Source organism: Vanellus vanellus (assembly GCF_965231255.1).
Source record: "Vanellus vanellus genome assembly, chromosome: 14".
NCBI classification, from domain to species: domain Eukaryota; kingdom Metazoa; phylum Chordata; class Aves; order Charadriiformes; family Charadriidae; genus Vanellus; species Vanellus vanellus.
This window is the reverse complement of record NC_138919.1, coordinates 5,994,108-6,014,802: the sequence shown is the minus strand read 5'-3', so window position 1 is coordinate 6,014,802 and position 20,695 is coordinate 5,994,108. Positions and strand designations below refer to the sequence as shown.

At 40.7% G+C, this 20,695-nt stretch overlaps 1 protein-coding gene across 1 annotated transcript; it reads left to right on the top strand.

Moving 5' to 3' along the window:
• Positions 1-831: 831 nt before the first annotated feature.
• TMEM114 (transmembrane protein 114) lies at positions 832-15,256 on the top strand (the record flags this gene model as incomplete). The annotated part of the gene is made up of 4 exons (XM_082490541.1): positions 832-1,015; positions 2,146-2,226; positions 12,331-12,468; positions 15,024-15,256. 4 exons carry the CDS (start codon positions 832-834, stop codon positions 15,254-15,256), a joined length of 636 nt encoding a protein of 211 aa, XP_082346667.1.
• Positions 15,257-20,695: the final 5,439 nt, after the last annotated feature.

Below are 20,695 nucleotides of genomic sequence, written 5' to 3'. Positions count from 1 at the left end.
ATGTGCCCTTGGAAACTACATAACTGTCCTTCTGAAGTTTTTGGAAGAGGGTATACTGCTTGTGTCCTTCCCTCCATCAGCGACACTGACAGGAAAATGATCTTGAGAAGGGTACAGACATCACTGCATCAGGCAGCAGCTGCCACGCCACTGCCTTCTCTCACACCGCCTTTCAAATTAGGTTAGATCTATCCTTTAGAGGTTGGCATCTGGAAGGCAAAAAAACAAGAGGAAATCTCTTGTAAATACAGAGGACAGCAGATAGGCTGTAAGAACACCAGCCCTCTTGCTGCTCCCCAGACCTTGTGTTCTGCTCCCTCCTCTCCTCAAGGACAGTGGTGTGTGGAGTGAGGAAGCTTTTGCCCTGAGGTGAGACCATCCGGGAGTTCTAACGCCGCCTAAGCTGTCAGGAGAACCCCCTCCCCGTGTTTTCTAAGCGGCGCCCTTTCTAGGGCGGCCATACTCGTGCCTGAGCGCGCAGGGCTCAGCGCCCCGTCCCCACACGCACCCACGCGCAGACCTGAGGGCCGGGTCAGCCGTCGGGGCTGACGGGCAGGGCGGGAAGGCGAGCCGGGCCGGGCGGGGAGCAGGGCCGGCTGGCCGAGGTGTGGTGGCGGGACGCGGAACACCCCACTCCGCCCGCCGGGGGGCGAGGAGCGGAGGGAGGGAGGCAGGCGGCCCTTCCCGCCGCGCGGCCGGGGCGGGGCTCGAGGCGGGCTACCTGTGGCGGGCCCCGCTGGCCCGTCCCGGCGCGGCGCGAGCGTCGCGCGGCCGCTGTGGAGACGGCGCGAGTGCGACCGTTGGGTCTGGCTGAGGCGGGAGGGCGGCGGGATGAAGGTGAACTTGGGCGTCCTGTCCCTCTTCGTGGCCCTGGTAGGAGTTTCAAGCTTCATCTTCCTCGTGGTGGCCATCGCGACGGACTTCTGGTACATCATCGATGCCTCCAAGCTGGAGAGGTCCCCCAACGGCACGGACGCCCTCAGCTCCCACTCGGGTCTGTGGCGGACCTGCCGCGGTGAGTGCGCGGCGCGGAGGCAGCCGCCCTCCCCCGCCCCGAGCGCTCCGCCGGCCGCGGGCGCCGCCTCCCACGCGTGTCCGGCGGCGCTGGGGGGAGGGGGGTGGGGAGCAGCGCCGGCATGTCGCGATAGCTGCTGGACGTAGGGGCCGTCGCGGTAGCTGCTGTTTGTTGGCTTTACGGGTTCAGAAGAGCAGCCCGCGCCCCTTTCGGTGCTGCTGACCCACCGGCAGTGCGCGGTGGAATATCTCTGGTGCGACTTGCCGAAGGAGACATGGGGATAGCGAATTTGCTGCTGCTGTAACGTAATTTTACATTAACTTTTAATTCAAGCTAATTTAATAGACGTTAACCATTTAGAAGGAAAGAGATGTCTTTTCATTTGACTCAGGAGGAATTAGAAAGTTCTGGGTTAAAGCTGTTAAAATTATAACAATATAAGGAATATCAACACGAATAATATGAAACAACATATAGTTTTTATACATAAGTAATACAAGTGATGTTAATATATATTATATCAATAAAATATTACTAGTTTGAAATGTCTGTTCATAATACAATTGTAAATAAAATTAACTTAATCCCATACTAACTAAAGGTAAGTGACTAAAGACTCACAAGGTTCACCAAGTAATTGTACTGCGTTTGAGCCTGTTTGGTATTCACAGTTCTGGATGTTAATGAAAGATCCATAAACCCTATGTGGATATTATAGGATTTTCCCCATTTACTTGAATTTGTATGCAAAGCATATGACTTTTGGTTTTGATTCCACCATTAAAAACAAGGAGTAAGTAATGTTCATCATAGACAAGAAAGAACGTTACTTCCAGCGGAGCAGGGGAGAAGAGGCAGGTTAAGGGAATTCTCCCCTTTGCTGTACCCTGAGCCCCACTGAAGTGAGCAGATGTTTCCTCTTGACTTCAGTGGTCAGGCCCCCTGGGAGCAGAATTTGGCCAAGGTGACTTCAATATCCTCCTTTCCCTCCCTACCTAGGAATGACTGTTTTTAAAGCAGATAATATTACATGAATTAGATGTACATGCAAAAAAAGAAAAAAAAGGATATATTGCAATAAGTTATTATAGTGTAATTTTTTTCTCCTTGTTTTTTCCCTTCTCTATTAGTGAGGAGTGAATGTTACCCTTTGATAAACCCCTTCTGGAATGAAAATGCAAACATCACTGATTCACACAGACAGCTTTTGTGTGAGTAACTTTTATATTACTTCTATGCTTCCATCCATCCTTCCCTCCCTCCTTGGGCACTTACAAGGTCCCATTTCTGATTCAGAGGGGGAGATCTTTGAGGTAGTGTTTTGACTCCACTTGCGTACAGTATCTGTCACTGCATGTTGTCTTTAAGTGGGATTACTGTTGAAATAACCATCTATTTGATCTCAGGTTCAGCTAATTTCTTCCACAGGAGCAAGATGTTTCTGCCTGGAATGGCTCAGGAAGGTACTCAATTGTTAAAAATAAAAGACAAAAATGTTCAAAATCCCCTCAAAAAAGATTGATTGCCGAAAATGCTTAAGCACACATTTAAACTAGTCTTTAAGATAGCTACATATCTACCCTTTCAGTGGGATTCCTTGGACTGGAAAAAAAGTATGTGGCAATTTAAGAAAATGAATCAAGGACTTAAAGCAGTGTTTAAAGCCTTTGAAGAACATCGTGCTCAAAAAGATTAAGTTTCTAACTGTCTTGGTTGCTATTTATTTCTTTTTCTTTAGACTCATTTGTCAATGTCAGAGTGTTTTCAGAAAGTCCAAACTAAACATTTTCATATACTTTTAGGCTTCTCCTAAAAGACTATCTAGCTTCTTTGCATCATATTCTGTACAATGCTTCGCTAATACGTGCTTGTATATGGGCTTGCTTTTTTTAAATTTTTTTTTATTTATTTACCTCTCTGACTCTGGCTGTTTTCCCCTTGCAGATGGAATATATGCATTTGTCCTGTGTCTTAAAATGGTACTCGTTTCCTCAAAACCAGCCATTTCCCTGAGCAGTCCTTCAGAGAGGCAGAGGGTGTCTTTAGTCTCTTGTAGCGTCATCTCATGTTGTAGCTAAAGTGCAGCAAACATGTCAAAGTAAGCCTATGAGGTACTGATGCTAGTGTAGCTGTGTTACAACAGTAACTAGAAAGTTAAAGTAGGAGTAAGATCCCAGTGGGCTGCTGAAACAGCTGTACAAACATATTGATGGGTTCAAGACTAACAGCACAGATTGCCTCTCTGTGCTTTCAAGTTGAAAGGTGCGTTTTCTTTAATCTTCCTTGCTTAAGACGGAGGGCCTAAGCTGCTTGATTTTGCTGAAAACTGTGAAGGTCAGTGAAAATTATTATCTGCTGCATCACTTAAGCCTTTGAGGATTCAAAGTTAATTGAACCTAACCAGACTGATCACATTTTAGTGTGGGCACCTCAACTGTTATGTTGGGGATAGTCTAAAATTTTGGGATAAAATTATTAGCATTTCAAAAGTTGTGTTCATATTTGCAAAATGATACATCTGTAATTTTTCTCAGGTGAGGAAATTTTAGATTACAGCTCTTCAATGAAAGCTGAATTCTGCAAAAACAAAAGCAGAGACTGTACAGAGCTTTTTTTGTTGTAAAAATGATGTTGGCTTGGAAACAAAGGACAGCTCTTTGGTAGTCATGCAGTGTAAGAAAATAGTGAATATGAGTAAAAATTGGATTCATAACTATGTTTACAGACTCTTAAGAGCCTCAGAGAAAATCTCTTGTTCTCATATCACGTACTGTTTTTAGGTTCCTGGACAAAGACTTCAGGTCTGCTAAGACACTCGCAGATTTTATTATAAGCAGGTGTAGTCTGCCTAAAAATGATAAGATAAGAAATCAAAGATACTTTCATTGAAAGAACCTACTAGGTTTGATTAAAATGCACTGAAGAGTGGACTTTTTGATATTTTAGATGTTAAACTTCAGTGCAGTTTTGGTGTGGTGATACGAGGCTACAGACCCACAGCAATAGCAGCTGAACATAGGAAGTGCCATGTCAGTACTTCTTACTTCTAGGAAATACAGTTATTTCTAAGTGACATCTAGGTTTGTTAAGTACTGAGATATTGCCTTCTACTTCTTCTTTACACTTCTTTCTTAAATATTTTCTGGCTGTGGTCACTGAATCATATTTAGGCAGATCAAGGCAAACTTTTGTCTTCATCTACAATGCATTTTAACTAGAATTCTAGATGACAATTCTGGGATTGTGGATTCCAATGTAGTTGCAGTAATTTCTTCATGTGTTGCTATACGGAGCAAACAGGCTAGTTGCACAGCTTGAATCAGTTACTTCAAAAAATCTTTTTTATTCTGTGTGTGTGCCTGTGCAGATGTCTGTGTGAGGCACACTCACATGCAATTAAACTCAGTCTGTCTAGCTCTACACCCGTATTTCTCACTGTTTGATTGTCAGACTGAATTTCAGGAGCTGTGGCAACATCAAACGTGTTTCTTGCCCTTTGCTCCTAAAAAGATTTAGAAGGGCTGTCTCCTAATGCAGGTGCTTAAGTAACACATTGGGAGTCCCATCCCCCGTTCTTAGGGTTCCCATACTCTTCCTGGCATGTCTTAACTAGACACAAGTGCCAAAAAGATGGGAGGAAGTCTATACCTGAGTGCAAAGAGCTGGGTCAAAGTGGAAGCGAAAGTGCTGGTCACTGCCAGAAGACAAACCCTTCATTAGTGAATGAAAAACCTTCGCATTCCCTCCCTCCACATTTCCCATCTGTTTCCTATTCATCCCCAGCAGATTCCTTTTAGGCTTATTGCATACTTCAAATAGATCTCCTGGCAAATTAAAAAGATAGGATGTACAAGTTAAAGTTCTGCGCTACCAGCAGTATTACTCAGGCAATCAACCTAGGTCTTGTTAAGCCTGGGAGTATGATGTGTTTTCACATCAGGGGAGTACTCGAGCAATTTCCCTAATGCATTAGACATAAGCATGCCTTCTTCTGTACATTAAGGTTCCATTTCTTTTCTTAACACTCCCTCCAGCTGAACATATGGCATATACCCTCTCTCTCCCTCAAATTCGCAATGTATAAAATATTTTCTTACTACAGATAACATTATTGCATCGTTATATATTTGTTTAAAACATCAGTCACTGTCTAAAGAAAGATAGCACTAGACTACCTACCAGTAGCTTTTCTGAAATTTCTGCATTTAAAAAAAATATCTATTTACTGGAGATGTACATTTTCCTCTGTCCCATACAGGTTTAAAATGAAAGTGTAGCTTTTCACAATTTAGACAGCTATTAGGGTCTCTCGGTGACCACTAGGATTAAAGAGAGTCCTCTGAAAGTCACCTTTAAAACTGAAATCTGTCAGCAAAGACACCCTGATAGCTTGTCTTGCCATGCGTTCTCCTATGCCAGCTATGGGAGACAAGCAGAAAGAGCAACTTTTTTCCATGATGATCTGAATCCATCTCTCACTAAATGGTAAAAGAAGTATGTCACTCTGACTTCAAAGGAAGCTGCATCACGAGTTCTGAGCAGCTTTGCCATTTTCCAGTAGAAGAAATATAATATTCAAAATCACATCTAAGTTGTTGAGGATCACATACACAGAGAGGGAAGTTGATGTGTAGAAGGAATGGCAGTATTTAATCTACTGAAAAATGTTCCCCAAGAGTTGCAGCTTCGTAAAATAATTTGTCTAAAAAACCACCCTAAACAAAACCCAACAAGTTACATTGGGAAAATGTTGCTCTTGGGCTTTTTTGTAATACAAATATTTTTAATTTACCACAGTCTGTATTGTTAATAATTAGTAAATACTAGTAGAGATTCAGCTAAAGACAGGACTCTGCAGTGTAGTCCCTGCAAAATGAACAATTATGTAAATATTTCTAATCAAAATTGATTTGTACTCTGGACTTGGTTCAAGTACTTCTTGCAGGACAGATGACCTGTCAAAAGAAGCAAGTAATGTGTTTGCTGGATAATAATGCATCCTGTCAAAACTCTTCTATAAGCTTGACTTTTTGGAAACTAAGTAACCTGTTCCTATGTGTCTGAGTTATGTCTGTATAGTGACCCCTGCTTAGTAACATAAAAATTACTTCCATCTTCATTCTTCTGCACTAAATGCTATGTGATTTGCTGATCCTAGAAAGCTGTGGCTTAGATTTTTTCAAAGCACAGTGAAAATTGTTAAAACGTGGAGATTTTTTTTGTGTGACTTCTCCCCCCCCCTCCCCCCCCCTTATAGTTTAAAATGAAATTGCCACAAAGCTTTTTTTTTTTTTCCTTCTTTTTTCTTTTGGCACATCAAAGCAACAGCTATAGCATGTTATTTGGCCAAAATGTAAGAGGCCATTTGGGTCCAGAGATGTGTGGCGTTCCATCTACACTGCAGAGCTGGAGTTTGTGTTACGAAAAATAATGTGAGAGAAACTACTGTTATTTCTTAATGGCTGCCTGTTTTGCCCCTGTCACACAAACCAGCTGCATTAGGTACCTACATAGTATGATTAAGCCTCTGACAATCCTGATTTTTTCTTAGTGACATAAACATCACGGCCAGTGATTGATTTCCTGTTACAAGTAACTTTTTCATGCTCTCGTCTGTTCCTGAGCCATCCAGAGATGATCAGTTAATGGATGTGGTTTCCACTTACATATGGCTGGAAGAAAATGTTTTTCTTGTTATAAACCCAAGACTGGAGTGTGCAGCTGCCTATGCACAACTGCTTTAATTATTCTCCCCAGAGTATTTTTATTTTTTTCTGTTTTAGACGTCAATGTAGCTGGAACCATGAGGCTGCAGACAAGTTAGGGCATCCTGCAGGGAAACAATCTTTGTAGTAGGGGCAGTTACTGATACCTCAGTTGTTGTAATGTAACAGCTGCCTTGGTTTCTTCCTCAACAAAACTACTTTAATAGTACAGTTAAACCTACAGACTAGATTTCCTTACAGCATGTGGACCCTGTAACAGTCCCTAACCAGCTGCTTTCACACTTCTCCCCACTCTTTGTGGGCCTGCTTCATTTGTACTGAGTTACATGTTTATACTTCTGCTCCTAATCCCAGAATGCCTTATTCTTTGGCTGCCATTACATTTTAACTGGGTGATTTAGAGTTCCTCACAATTTTTCCTTTTGGTTTTAAGTTATCAGAAGGAAACAGCTAGGGCTGGAATACCTGGCAAGAGCCAGTTCAGGGGCCAAATGAATCATGGAATCACAGAATGGTTTGGGTTGGAAGGGACCTTAAAGATCATCTAGTTCCAACCCCTGCCATGGGCAGGGACACCTTCCACTAGACGAGGTCACTCAAAGCCCCGTCCAACCTGGCCTTGAACACTTTGAGGGATGAAGCCAACTCTCTCGGCCTGTTTTTATAGGAGAGGTGCTCCAGCCCTCTGATCATCTTCATGGCTCTTCTCAGGACTCTTAACAGGTCCATGCCCTTCCTATGTTGAGGGCTCCAGAGCTGGATGCAGGTGGGGTCTCATGAGAGCAGAGTAGAGGGGCAGAATCTCCTCCCTTGACCTGCTGGCCCTTCTTCTTTTGATACAGGCCAGGATGCGGTTGGCTTTCTAGGCTGCAATTGTGCATTGCCAGTTGATGTTGAGCTTCTCATCAACCAACACCCCCAAGTCCTTCTCCTCAGGGCTGCTCTCAATCCATTCTCCGCCCATCCTGTATTTGTGCTTGGGATTGCCAAGTGATGTACATAGAGATTCTAACTTAACTGGTGATGTAGGTGTATACCTAAACAGATCTGCTTTGTTTCTGAGCAACAGTGGTCCTTCAAAGAGCTTCCAGGAACATTTGCTTTGGTGCCTACAGTAGATATTACAATAAATATATACAGAAATCTGAGATAACTTTAGCATCACTGCAGCTGAGACTTAATGAGTGACAACTTCTGATGAATGTTCTCATTTTCAAATTGATTAGTATAGTAGCAATAGAATGTGAACCACAGTGCATTGCTTACGTTTATCATTCTACGTGTTCCTAGTATTAAGGGTTTTTGTCAGTGCCCACCTGTACCAAGTCTAGCATAATTTTATTTCTACTATCTGCAATTTATCTTACAGTTTAGCTCAGAGACTTGTTGCATGAGAAGAGCACAAAGCCAAAATGTTTAACACAAAGTCCAGAGCTTAGCTAATTATCCTGGGGCACCCTAACCCTGTGGAACTCTCATCCACCATCATTTTTTCTCTAATGAACAGGAGGGAATCCAGGCCTTTGTGTCCCTGGGGTTCAAGCCCAGAAACCTCACATTTAGCCACAGTTCTTTTCTGTTGCCTGTTGTTTCTCTAAGTTGTTTCCTTCCTTCCTTCCTTGCAAGCAGGTCAGGCTTTCTCAGTGCACTGATTCTTCCCGGGTTTGCCAAGTCTTTCCAGAGCAGCCCCACTGGTTTCAGCTACTGCCAGCATTCTGTTTCAGCTAGAGACTTTTGTCTTTCTAACTGGCTATTTAGTTACTGCTGGGGAAGATAAATGGGTCCTTAATTAAGCTCTTCTGAGCTGCTGCCATTTGGAATATTTCTGATGAGGTGACTATTACAGATTTCTAGAGACTATTTGCTATTACAAGCTGTGCAAACAAATCCAAAGTTAGTTTGAAACAATTAAGCTCCAGCATGTTAACAGGAGATGATTAAGAAAACTAGTAGATCTGCAGTTGGTTACTTTTGACACAATTCAGTTTTTTGAGAGCATTCCTGTTAGAAACAACTCATCAACATCTATGTTGGGTGGTAATTTAGAAGTGTCTGCCAAATTCACAGATCTGGACATGCACTGCAGATATTCTTACAGGCATTTGATTAGACCTCTAGTAAAACAGCTTTGGCTAACTGCTGTAAAACTTCATTAACTCTGATCAAGCAATTAAAGTATTTTTTTTCTACAAAAAAAAAGGAGTGTTTTTTAAACTGTTCATCAGTTTGTTTCAGTAGTTTCAAAATTAAACTATTGGATCTTTTGTGTTGCACTGTAAGGGAACTCAGGCTTTGAGAAATACACGTGGGAAACTGAATTCTGTTTTACAGGAAAGTGCACATACCTCTTGTGCAAAATGCTTAGGTTGTGGTTTTTTTTTTCAATACTAGATTAATTTAATCAAAATGAAGACAGTTATATATATAATACATAATGCATAAATATGTATTTCAACACTACTCAAAACCACTGAAATGACTGCAAAATTTATGTTTTAACTTCTTTCACTGATAATTATTGAAGACAGAAACGCAGTAAAGATATTTTAAGTCATGTCCTTCTATAAACTAATTCTGTGCCTCTAATCAAGGAATATAATGCTGTAATATCATATGCCAGACAGCATGAATTCAGATTCCTGAGTGGTTTCCATGGCAGCATTTTAGAATAAGTTTTCCAGGCAGTTGCAGATTTCATAGAAGGACAAATGGGTATTAGATATTGAACTAGAACACTGGAAGTGATAAAAGTGCTCTTTAACCAAATACAATCCATTAAATATGTGATTTTAAAAAAACTGCAGGTGATTTTGACACTGTCCTGCACAACATCCGTGTCTATAAACTGGAGAGACGTGGATGTGGCTTTGAGTAACCTGGTCTAGTGGAGGGTGTCCTTGCCCATGGCAGGGGGATTGTAACTAGATGATCTTTAAGGTCCCTTTCAACTCTAACCATTCTGTGATTCATGAGAAATGCGAGCCCAGCTGTGTATAGGAAAAGTAAAAAATCAGAGTTACTCTGATGTTGAATGCAACTGTCACCGGTCATTAATGTCATCTGTGACACTCCCCAGGAGAATACTCTGGTATGGATTTATTTTGCTTTTGCTTCAAAAGGTTACATTCAGAGTCTTATCTTCTTCACCCGCACTTCTCCTGGCTAAGTATACAGTCCTAGCTGCAGTAGCTGAAATCACACCATGAAAAGGAAAGTCAAAGAAATAGCAACTGTTAGTGCTACTGTCCTGACGTATAGTTTGTTAGCAGCAACTTTGACTAGTGAGGGACACCTGGAAAGTGACAAAGCACAGGCCCAGTGATGAGCTTGTTTATGTTTCTTCCCTCCCAGCAAAGCCAGGTCTGAGGACAGAGTTGCACTGCTCTTACATTCTTACTTTCAAAATATTAACTACATCAGATTTTATCCCCCCAAGGCCTTTTCACCTCTTACATGCAAGACCAAATCTAAGAGGACACATGGATGTCAAAATGGTGGGGAATCAAAATCAGGCCTAATACGCTCAGGAAGCACAAACAGGGCAGAAGACTAGCTTGTTCCTGCTGCCTTTCTAGAATATGAGAACTAAATTGTGTGCCAAATCTCTGTTCTGTCACATCATGTTGCATCTCATCCCTGACAACCACTTCTAACTATACAAAACTCCTGAACTAAGTTCCGTGGCTATTTCTCATCTTGATATTTAACTAGGATTTGCAAACGGTTTTGACAGACTGGTTTATACACAGTAAGCTGAAGGATGATTTGACCATTAGGGTCTGAGAATTGCTATAGGTTTGGCTTTCTTAGCCAGCAACAGCAGCCATTGCCAGTTTTGCTGAAGGAAAGCCCAGGGAGTATCCTCAAATTTAGAAGCAAGGAGAGGAAGTTCTCCCTTCAATGCAGAATGCTGAATTAGTGCTTTCAACTGATCCCGATGTGGGCACATGTGGGACTAAATATGAGAATATAATACCAGCTTAAATAAATGGAAATGGAAGAACAATAGGGTCATTTCTCAAAACTTTGTCATTTGTCACATTTTTTCTTGTGAGCATGTTCTGTACTACCCAAACAAATAATTATGGCTTGATGCCACATTCCGGTCAAGTAAAGAAATTAACAGTGTCTGCCTTGATCCCATGCAGGTTCTCCCTAACCTTCCAAGGTTCTAGAACTGAACAGAGATATGTACATGATTGTGTCTTATCTTTGTAATGATATTGAAAAGGATAAGCTGGATCTTTAGTCAGTGGCAGGTGGAGTATCTCCAATTCAGTGGGAAGTTACAGTGGCTTAAAAAAATTGATCAACTGATCACACACAAACTGTGATCTCTTAACTGACTCTTTTACCTTGGGAACCAGCTAATGGACGAGGGGCAATGGGCACAAGTTAGAACACAGGAAGTTCCGTTCAAATACATGGAAAAACTTCTTTACGGTGAGGGTGACAGAGCACTGGAACAGGCTGCCCAGGGAGGTTGTGGAGTCCCCTTCCCTGGAGATTTTCAAGACCCGCCTGGATGCAGTCCTGAGTAATGTGCTCTAGGCAATCCTGCTTTAGCAGGGGAGTTGGACTAGATGATCTCTAGAGGTCCCTTCCAACTCTGATGATTCTGTGATTCTGTGTATTTTTGTTCCTCTGTGAAATTAAGTGAGATTCTGAAGCCTAAAGCCCTTCGGAAAATGGATTCTAAGTTTTCCTTTCTCAGTAACTCTGCACTTCACTCTGGTATGAAATAAATTGATACTGGAAGCTGGAATGACTTTTTTTTTTTGGTTATTTATTGTAGAAAAGGTTGGGTTGAACATTGTGGATCAATTGCATGAGAGGGAACAATGACACAAAGATGGTTTATGATGGAAAAAACAGTGTGATATGAAAAAATACATAACAACTGTCTGTTTATACAGCTATTGAAATGTTATAGGGATCAAGAAAGACTAATATAAAAGATTTGACATGGGAGGAAGCAACCAGGGTAGGTTAATATACTTAGTGAAGCTGCTGTAGAAAACAATGATAGACACAGAATTAGAGCTGGATGGGAAAACTTACCTCTAGTTGATGGTCAGCTGCAACCAAGAGAAAGGTCAACAATTTGCTAGATGAGTTCAGCAGAGGATGTGCAACAGAACAGAAAGCGTTTAACCAAAGCATCTGCTGGATCTCACCACCCAAACAGAATAATGCCACTCACTGGGATCTGTACGATTCAAATAACCGGGGCTACTGTTTATTAAGGTTGTCAGTGACTACTTGATATGCAGTGCATCACCTTTTATCCAGCTAGGCTTAATAATCTGAGAATAGTTTAATTGCTTAAATATATCCATATACAGATATCCTTTATGTTTGTTCTCTCTGAAACACAGGCTGTGGTCCTGTGAAGGGCTTGCTCTTTATGTGACCTTTTTCTCCATACCATATATTTGTCCTACTGACTTAAACTGAAAGCCCAAGAATTGTCCACCTCCTTGTTTGTGCAGCTCAGAATAAGGCTTTGATCCTGATCAGGGGCTCTGTACTCAATAATTATTAGTATGATGACACCATAATAAAATATTAACGTTCTTTTTTTTTCAGACATGCATGGAACATTCGTCATTCTGATGCCCCTCAGCCTCATATTGATGATTTTTGGAGGAATGACTGGATTCATCAGTATTCTTGCCAGGGCCTACTTACTGCTTCTAATGACGGGACTGCTTTTTCTTTTTGGAGGTACTGTATCAAACTCCCGGCCTAACCGTTTTAAATAATAAGAGGTTATATCTGGGAAACATCACTTTGTCTTCCGGGGAAAAAAGCTACACAAGAGTTTGCTTTCAGAATAATGCTGGTATTCATTCATTTGGTGTCTGCTCAGCTCCTGATGGGATTCTTGAATAGAAAGCTGCCGCTTAGCGTCAGGAAAGACAAATAATCACACACAACCATACTTCCTTGTGGAGCGAGTCACACTTTGAACACAATGCATTTGCTGTGCCCATTAACACAAAAGATTTAATACCTTCTCAGCACAGTGCCCATATTCTTTATAGACAGGGTAATGGAGTAATGAGAGAAGTGGCTTTGGAATTAGTAAAGCATAGGGTTTGATAGCCTTGCACAGACCTTACAACTATTAAGAAAACTGACATTTTTTTCACAGGCATTTGGATTGAGTTCCTGAAAAGGGTCTTGCTAGGCATTCCTGGGTTAACTAGCACTGCTAGTTTTGAACTGGAGTGGCGACCCCAAACTGTGGGTCACAAAAGAAAACGCCAAAGAGTTACATTAGTTGGAGTGTAACATTTCAATTTGAAGCAAGAAAAATTCTTTTACATTTTGTTTTCTATTACTTTTGATATAACCAAAACCTGTGTTTTAGAAAGTGATTTATGAATTAAAACTAAAACCTTTCTGTCAAAGTAGGAAAACTGGGTTTAAATCCATCTCCATTTTTTTCTACAAATAGATTTTCAGTACTGTTTCACAATGTAACTTGAAACAGAATTTTTCCCCAACAGAAAAGGGGATCCTCAATATTGGCCCTCATCACCTGATGAGTCCTATTTCTAAGAAGAGAATGCTAAGAGATTGCTGGAAGCAAATCCTGCTGTCTCAAAGTCTTGACTGACCTTTTTAGTCTGAAATGCTCTTACAAAGACCAACCATCCCCCATTATGCTTTTCTTCTTCAAAAAAGTAAGTTCTATTTCCTTAGAACATCAGAAAGCTGTATTCACTAAAAAGGCTTAGGCTATTTGAAAACTACTCCAAATAGTAAGTGAAAGATGAAAAGCTGTGAAGTGCAAAGCATGATTGTCCCTCTGAGAAGTGGAGTAGTGTGCCTTTCTAAGACACTTGGGGTTGCAAGGAGGGAAAGGAAACACAAAGGCAGTATTAGGAGAGGGGTGCTTGAATATGTTCTGAAGGTGCAACCAGTGGTGTTCCCCAGGACAGTGTGAATAGACTGCAGGGCGGTCTTTGGTGTGAGACCAGATCCTCCTCCTGCTCTGGCAGTATTGTTCAGCTGTTTCAGCTGCACTGAGGCTTGATGCATGGAATGGGCACACACAGTTTCATAGGATATTGTGGTTTACCAAGTTCGGTGTTGATAGTTCTGTCAGCAGAAAGAAATATTTTGTGATGTAATTCCAGAAACATGAGGTTTTTTGGAAAATACTTGTATATTCCACATCCCAGGACATGCTTCCCCATTTTTTTAATGTGGCCATATTTAAGGGGGATCATAGAACTCGGCATACCTTATTGAAAATGTCAAAAAACTAGTCATTTCCATTTCTGATGACAAAAGGTATAGATAAGTGATGTTTTCCCCCCTTGTAGAGGACTAGAATAAGGTACAGGTATCATAGCATGGTTAAAATCAGGACTATGAGTATGAATTTTGACTGTTCGGTAATCCAATACCCTTCTGTCTTGCTTTGTCTTTACTCAAACTTGTCTTTCTGGCAGAAATGCAGACTCATCTAGACTTACACTGTGATTTAACAGAAAGCCAGACCAAAATTTTTCTCCCTCAGAAGCAGATAAGAGACTATCTTGTCGTACAAGTGTTCCAGTGTCTACTTTCCCTGGGCTACAGTCCTTTAATCCAGGGCCTTTCTGTTGCATCTTTCCTGCCACTGATCCAGTAAAGTCATAAATTAGTATATGTCCTTTGAGTAACATAGATGTCAGGCCCAGGATGTAGCATGTACTTGTGCTAGATGTGCCAGTTTGCTAACTTCTGTACAGTCCTTTCATTCTGAAACCGTCTAGCTTCTTGTTTGAGTGCCTTTATTAATTTATTTTTAGTCTGCTCCAGGATGTCTTTGGCTCAACTGTTTGGAAGTGAGGAATAGTCATGACTCCACAACACTTGGTGGGAGGTGTCTGTCTCCATGAGCTTTCTTGTATAGAGGTAGACAACTGTACATGGTGCACAGCAGTGAGAAATCAGGATGCATTATAATACAGTGTTGAAAACAGAAACGTATATACATTAGATATCTGTAAAAGACACGACTAGATTTTTATTGTGAGAGGCTTGCTGTTATACATTTTGATTCGGTATTTAACAGTGAGAATACATTAAGCTGAATGGACAGAAATAACCCTCCCTTTACTTCCCTCTCACCCTTCCCCCCAAAATAGCCTCAACTAGGCTAACTGGCAAAGTGGCCTGGGTAGATAGGAAGGAGTGGCAAAAAAGCCCTAAGTGATAGCAGATTAATGATTTTTAATTTCTGCAGTGGATGCTAACTAGCTGAATATGTTTTTCTTTCCCAGCTCTTATTACACTTACTGGGATCAGTGTCTATATTGCATATTCAGCTGCTGCCTTCGAAGAAGCTGTCTGCCTCCTGAGGAGTAAGGACCTCCTGGTAGAAATCGACATCAGGTTTGGCTGGTCGCTAGCACTAGTCTGGATCTCCTTTGTCGCAGAAGTGCTCACCGGGGCTGTGTTTCTCCTGGCAGCAAGAGTTGTGGGTCTGAAACGGCGACGTGAACAGGCGTTATGAACAACAGGTATCATTGCAACAACAGAACCCCGCAGAATCTAGAAATGTAGATTGCTTGGTCCATCGGTCACGAGGGGTAATAAACGTGGCAAGGCTGTGACTGAGTATCTTGTCAGCTGCCATAAACCCTGTTCCTCACAGTTAGCTATAAAACACAAAGATTCTGATAAACCAGTAAAACATTTCAAGTGTTGTCAATAAGGAAACCCTTGTGACTTTAGACGAAAGTATGTTGCAGTGTTAGTGTTTCCAAGATTGGAGCTGGCAGCTCGTAAGACATCTCCATTCATTGCTTAGAACAAAGCAGATTTCTTGCTTTCTTTTCTCCTTTCTGCTGTCCCAGCAAAGTACCTCAGAATACTTTGCAGGTCAGGCTGCATGGTCTGCTTAGCTTTTGGTTTCTCCTCCGAGAATCCTAATAAGTATGAGTAGGATTCCAGTCCTGTTGGCAGCCTCTACCAGCAGAGCTGCTCTGAGATGGCTACTTTGTGGTAAGTAGTGCTTCCTTCCTGCTGCCTCTGGAGGCGTATAGGGATATGTGATGTCTGTACACCTGAACCTAGGGAGAGAGTGTGAGGCTTAAATATCCTCAATTAATATCGCATACTTAAAGGTTTTGTTGCATGAAATAAACTCAAAAGTAAAGATCCAGAATAGGAAAAACTTAAAAATACTTGGTGGAGAACTCCAGTGATAATCCCCCAGCACTAGGGCATGGCTAGGACATCTAGTGAGGTGAAGATTAATCTTTACTCTGGTGTACACCTCCTGTATTTATATAGGATCTTTCTTTTCCCTCATGTCTCCCCAAAGAGGCCCTCCTCTCTCCTGTACCACAATCACACTACTTATTTGTGACAGCACACAAAAATGGGTTAATTTGGGAAACCACAGAACTCCAGAAGCCTAATCCATGCCATCTATGTGTAACGTTTAAGGAGACACACGGCATTCTGTTACCTTTCCTAAAATCATTAATTATGGGGTGAAAACAAAGAAATGAGTAATTTTCTAAAAATCAGCTTTGGTGCTGTGATAAAATGAAAGGATATAAGGCCTAGATACAGTGAATGACTTGATATTAGTTATCCAGCAGACAGTAGTGATTGATGGTGAAGTTCTCAAGTGCAATGGTGAGTGTACTGCAAGAGAAACATCCAGCTGCTTTTCCAGATGTTTAGCTACCTACTGTAGCCAGCCCCAATCTATCAGGCTACATATTTATCTTTTTCAGCTTATTACTACCTGCTTTTTCAATTTTGTAATGCAGAAGATTTATCTGATGCATTTCCCAGATTTTACTTAGCAATTTTGATGATGCTTCCTTTTTATGAAATCAGTAACTTGCTTTCTGCTAGCATAAGTTCAACTTGTGCTGAAAACTGATGAGTAAAACTGAACACACAGGATACCTGAATTTCATATGAGGTGCCAAGCAATCCAATTTTTCTTTATTAATTTCTCCTCTGGGTAACAGTATTTAAGAGAAAATATACTTCAGTGTACACTGAAGTTAATGAAGAAATTTCCCGCTGACTGCTGTGGCTTGGAATAGACTTGAATGTGTTAACAGCTCCACTACATTTCTGTTAGGTGATGTATTTCTGGAGGACTTCAGCATATTACAGTTCAAGAGTGTGACTCTGGAGCTGTGTCAGCAAGGCACACTGTCATTGGGCAAGTCCTTTGTACTTCCTCCAGTAGTGCAAAGGGCATTGTTTACCTACTACCTCTGTTAAATATCAAAACAATTTTATTGTTATGTCTTGTGTTAAAGATTGCACATTTACTCTTACTGAGCTCAGCTCAGATCTTAGTCCCACAGTATGAATTACTTTACAAATAATAGTGTCAGGGAGCTCCCCAGAGTTTACAGTCTTTGAAGATACAAGGAAACATTATTACTACCATGCTGTAAATGGAGAACTGAGGCAGAACAACTGCCCAAGGTCACATGAAACTAGAGGTTCTGAATCCCAGTCTAAGATCTTAGTTAGCAGACCCTCCTTGTTATCAGAATGAAATAAGGCTAGAAATCCTGAATAGATGGAGCAGTAGGAATTCTGTAAACAGCCAGCATGATTTTCTAATTCTCACTTGCTCCCACAAGTGGTTTTCACATATTTTCAATGTTGCCTTATGTTGGGACTGTGTAATTGAGTCATTTTACAAGTTAAAGCTCTATAAGAATAAGAAAAAAGTCCTCTGAAGCTAAAATTCCATGTGCTTAAGTGAGTTATGTAAAATGTACTATTTCTATGTTTTGGTGTGGATGAAGCAATTTATATTACAGTTTGTATGATGTTACTCAGGCATTACTGTAAGATGTAATAGTAAAATATCATCTGAGTTTTTTTTTGAGTATTTATTACAGATGTTATTTTACAGTGGTTTTAAATGTTGTAAAATTAAATAAACTGATGTCTCAGAGCTGGGAATTATTTACAAAGACATAGAAGACTAAGATATATATTTTTTTAACTTTTTCTGCAGATCTGTTCTACAGTTTATATCATGTTTTTGAAGTGCCTGTGTCACATGTGGTAGGTATTTATAAGATACTTATGCAGCTATAATAGAAAATAGTCAAGTGATCAAATCTAATTAGAAAGCCAATGAATCTGTTATTGGATTAGAGCAATTCTCATTTCCATGGCTTTCCTAAATTTCTTATTCTGGCTTCCTGCAATATCTGGCACAATGGTAATAAAGAGTATCTTCTGCTCCTGAATATTTGTATAACCCTTGAATTTCTCTGAAATTCCTTCTGAATACAAAGAAAAACAGTGGTTTGGAATAGACAAATAATCCTTGAACATTTTTAAGAGTTATGCTAGAAAGAGAAAACATCTTGGGAAGGACTTTATGTAATTTGATACAAGGGATCTTACCTGCTTCTTCCTCTTACTGAAACTAATGTTTATTAAATGCCCGGTTCTTTTCTGTATTTTCCCCAAAATGCATTACTGAGATGAGGACACTGACTGTTCCCATTACTTTCTGGTGAATTGCAAACTCATAGGTAATATACCACATTTAAAGTGAAGGAAAACAGATGTACTGAGCAGAGCAGTACTGTTTGAGACGGTAGAGTCCGCAGAGCTACTGGCTAATACTAGTCACTAATTTAAAGGCTTCCTCAAGGGATGGCAGAGAAGAATAGGGGAGGTCAAAGGGATCCTTGAAAGGGAAAAAACTGTAGATATACAAGATGTTAAGAGAAGATGCTGGTGAATATAACGTGGACATGAAACCACAAGGATTCAATCTGGGTCTGTGCTGTTCCTGAGCTGGCTCCTGCAGAGCAGCTTGGACATCTCTGTGTATTAGTCTCTGATGACCAAGGGGGCATTATTGGTTCAGCCACAGCTTCAATTAAAGTAGCTCTGTGCATTTGTTGATCACTGATCCAAAGCCAATAGACCTGACTGAGTCTATGCAGACACACATGATTCTTAATTTCCTCTTTCCAGATTTATAAGGATTGCAGGTTGGACACTAGCTTGCCTGGTTGGTCTGCAGGGGGAGAGAGCTGGGATCTGGCCAGAGCCTCTCCACTAAGGTGACCACAGCAAGGCATGGAGAGCCTGCCCACTGAAGCTATTAGAGAACACTGGAACTGGCCCATGAGATAGATCCAAAAGACTTAGATTTTCCCAAGCTTAATTGACACCAAGTGATCTTGGCCTCCAATTTTATCATTCGTTTTGCATTGTTTTGCAAATAAAATCCAATGGTCTCAAATTACGTAAAACTGAAAAATGAAATCTGAAGAAGTCAGAGCCTACTTCATAAATATGGATATCCTTTTCTCCAGTTCATTTTGTAAGTTCCTTGCAGTGAAGCAGTTCATAGTTAGCCAGTAAAACCCACATATCCCTTGGCCTCCTGACTGTCATTTTCATATTAACAGACTAAATTGCCTCAGCTCAGGAGCAAAAACGTTAGAATGAATGCTCTGTCTTTGTACTAGAGAATCAAACTGTCCCCAGAATTGGTATAACCATGATCAAGAGAGCCTCCCCTATGCCTCAGTACTCCCGGTTTGTTTGCTAAGTGGGCACAATTATTAGCCCAGCAATTGAAAGCTCACAGGAATTTGGTCAGATGTTCTTGGAGGCCAGACAAAACTACCTTGAAGGCCAAGTTCAACCCACAGAGTTATAGCCATCCCTGGTTTAGGTTACAAGTCTTTAACTACTGGACTGCAGTTAGGTTACAAAAAATTAGATCTTTTTACTTTTACTAAAACGTTGTAGTGCTGTTGTACTGTAATAGCTTTCTCCAACATTTCACACATCAGCTTTAACCCTAAGTAGACCCCAAAACTTTTCCCTCCCTTTTTGCCAGTCCTTTCAGCAGCCATATCACTGTCACATCCAATCTTTGGATACATATTAGCAGTGTCAGTATATACTGCTGGGTCACATCCCACTTTGACGTTTGTATTGCTAGTAATCATAGTTTGGATGCTCTGACTTGAGAGAACTTTTCTGTTTTATAATGGTTTGCACAGAAACAGTGGTCTCTGCTGACATCTCATGGCTACACTAAGCAGTTGACAGTATTTCATTTCCATATGTACTATTTTTTTGTATGGTTTGAAGAGCTGAGGAGACTGTCATGCTCGGTAGGCCCTAGCTCCTGTATTTTATAGCCCAGAGAATCTCATCAAGAAAATGCAGAATCCAAGTCATTAACATCTCTCAGTCACTGCCCGTCAAAATGTCAGGTGATTGGAAATGTACTGTTAACCTTTCCGGAAATGTACTGTTAACCTTTCCTGTTCTTTAAAAAAATTAATCACAAAACATTCTTAAAGGTTTTTACTGCTTCTCTTCTTAGGAGATAGATGCTATAGCCATTCCATTGATGGTTATGTTTTGATTAGATCAACCAGTATTGTTTTTTATTTACATTTGTGGCATAAATGTCGAAACTATTAAGCTGAAACTAATAAAATTGAATAACTGAGGGTGCAAATAATAAGACAAAAATAAATAACTTTATATCATGGCTTATTTTCTGAATATGACAGACTGTCTAAGAATTGAACAATTGAAAGGGATACCAATACTTCAGTATTGGTCCAGAAAATGTAAGAAGGGTTCTGCAGAAAACAGCATGCTACATTTTTCTGGGGCATCTTAATTTCTTTACCCTCTCTCAATGAAAACTTGTTTTCCAACAAAGTCAGGAAGTTCTGCTTTCAGTATTAGCTGAGCAACTTCAGTGAGATTCACCAAGATATTGCTGAATTTTGAAACTATACAACAGCTGTCAAAACAGAAGAGACCAACTCTAACCTCTCACATTTATTAGATTCAATCTTCTTTTCCTGGGAACTGTGGCAGCATTGTCCACTCCTGATCTACAAATATATCTCTGCATAGACTACTCAGACACATCTGTGGTTCTTCCAAGCCAAAGTACTAGGAT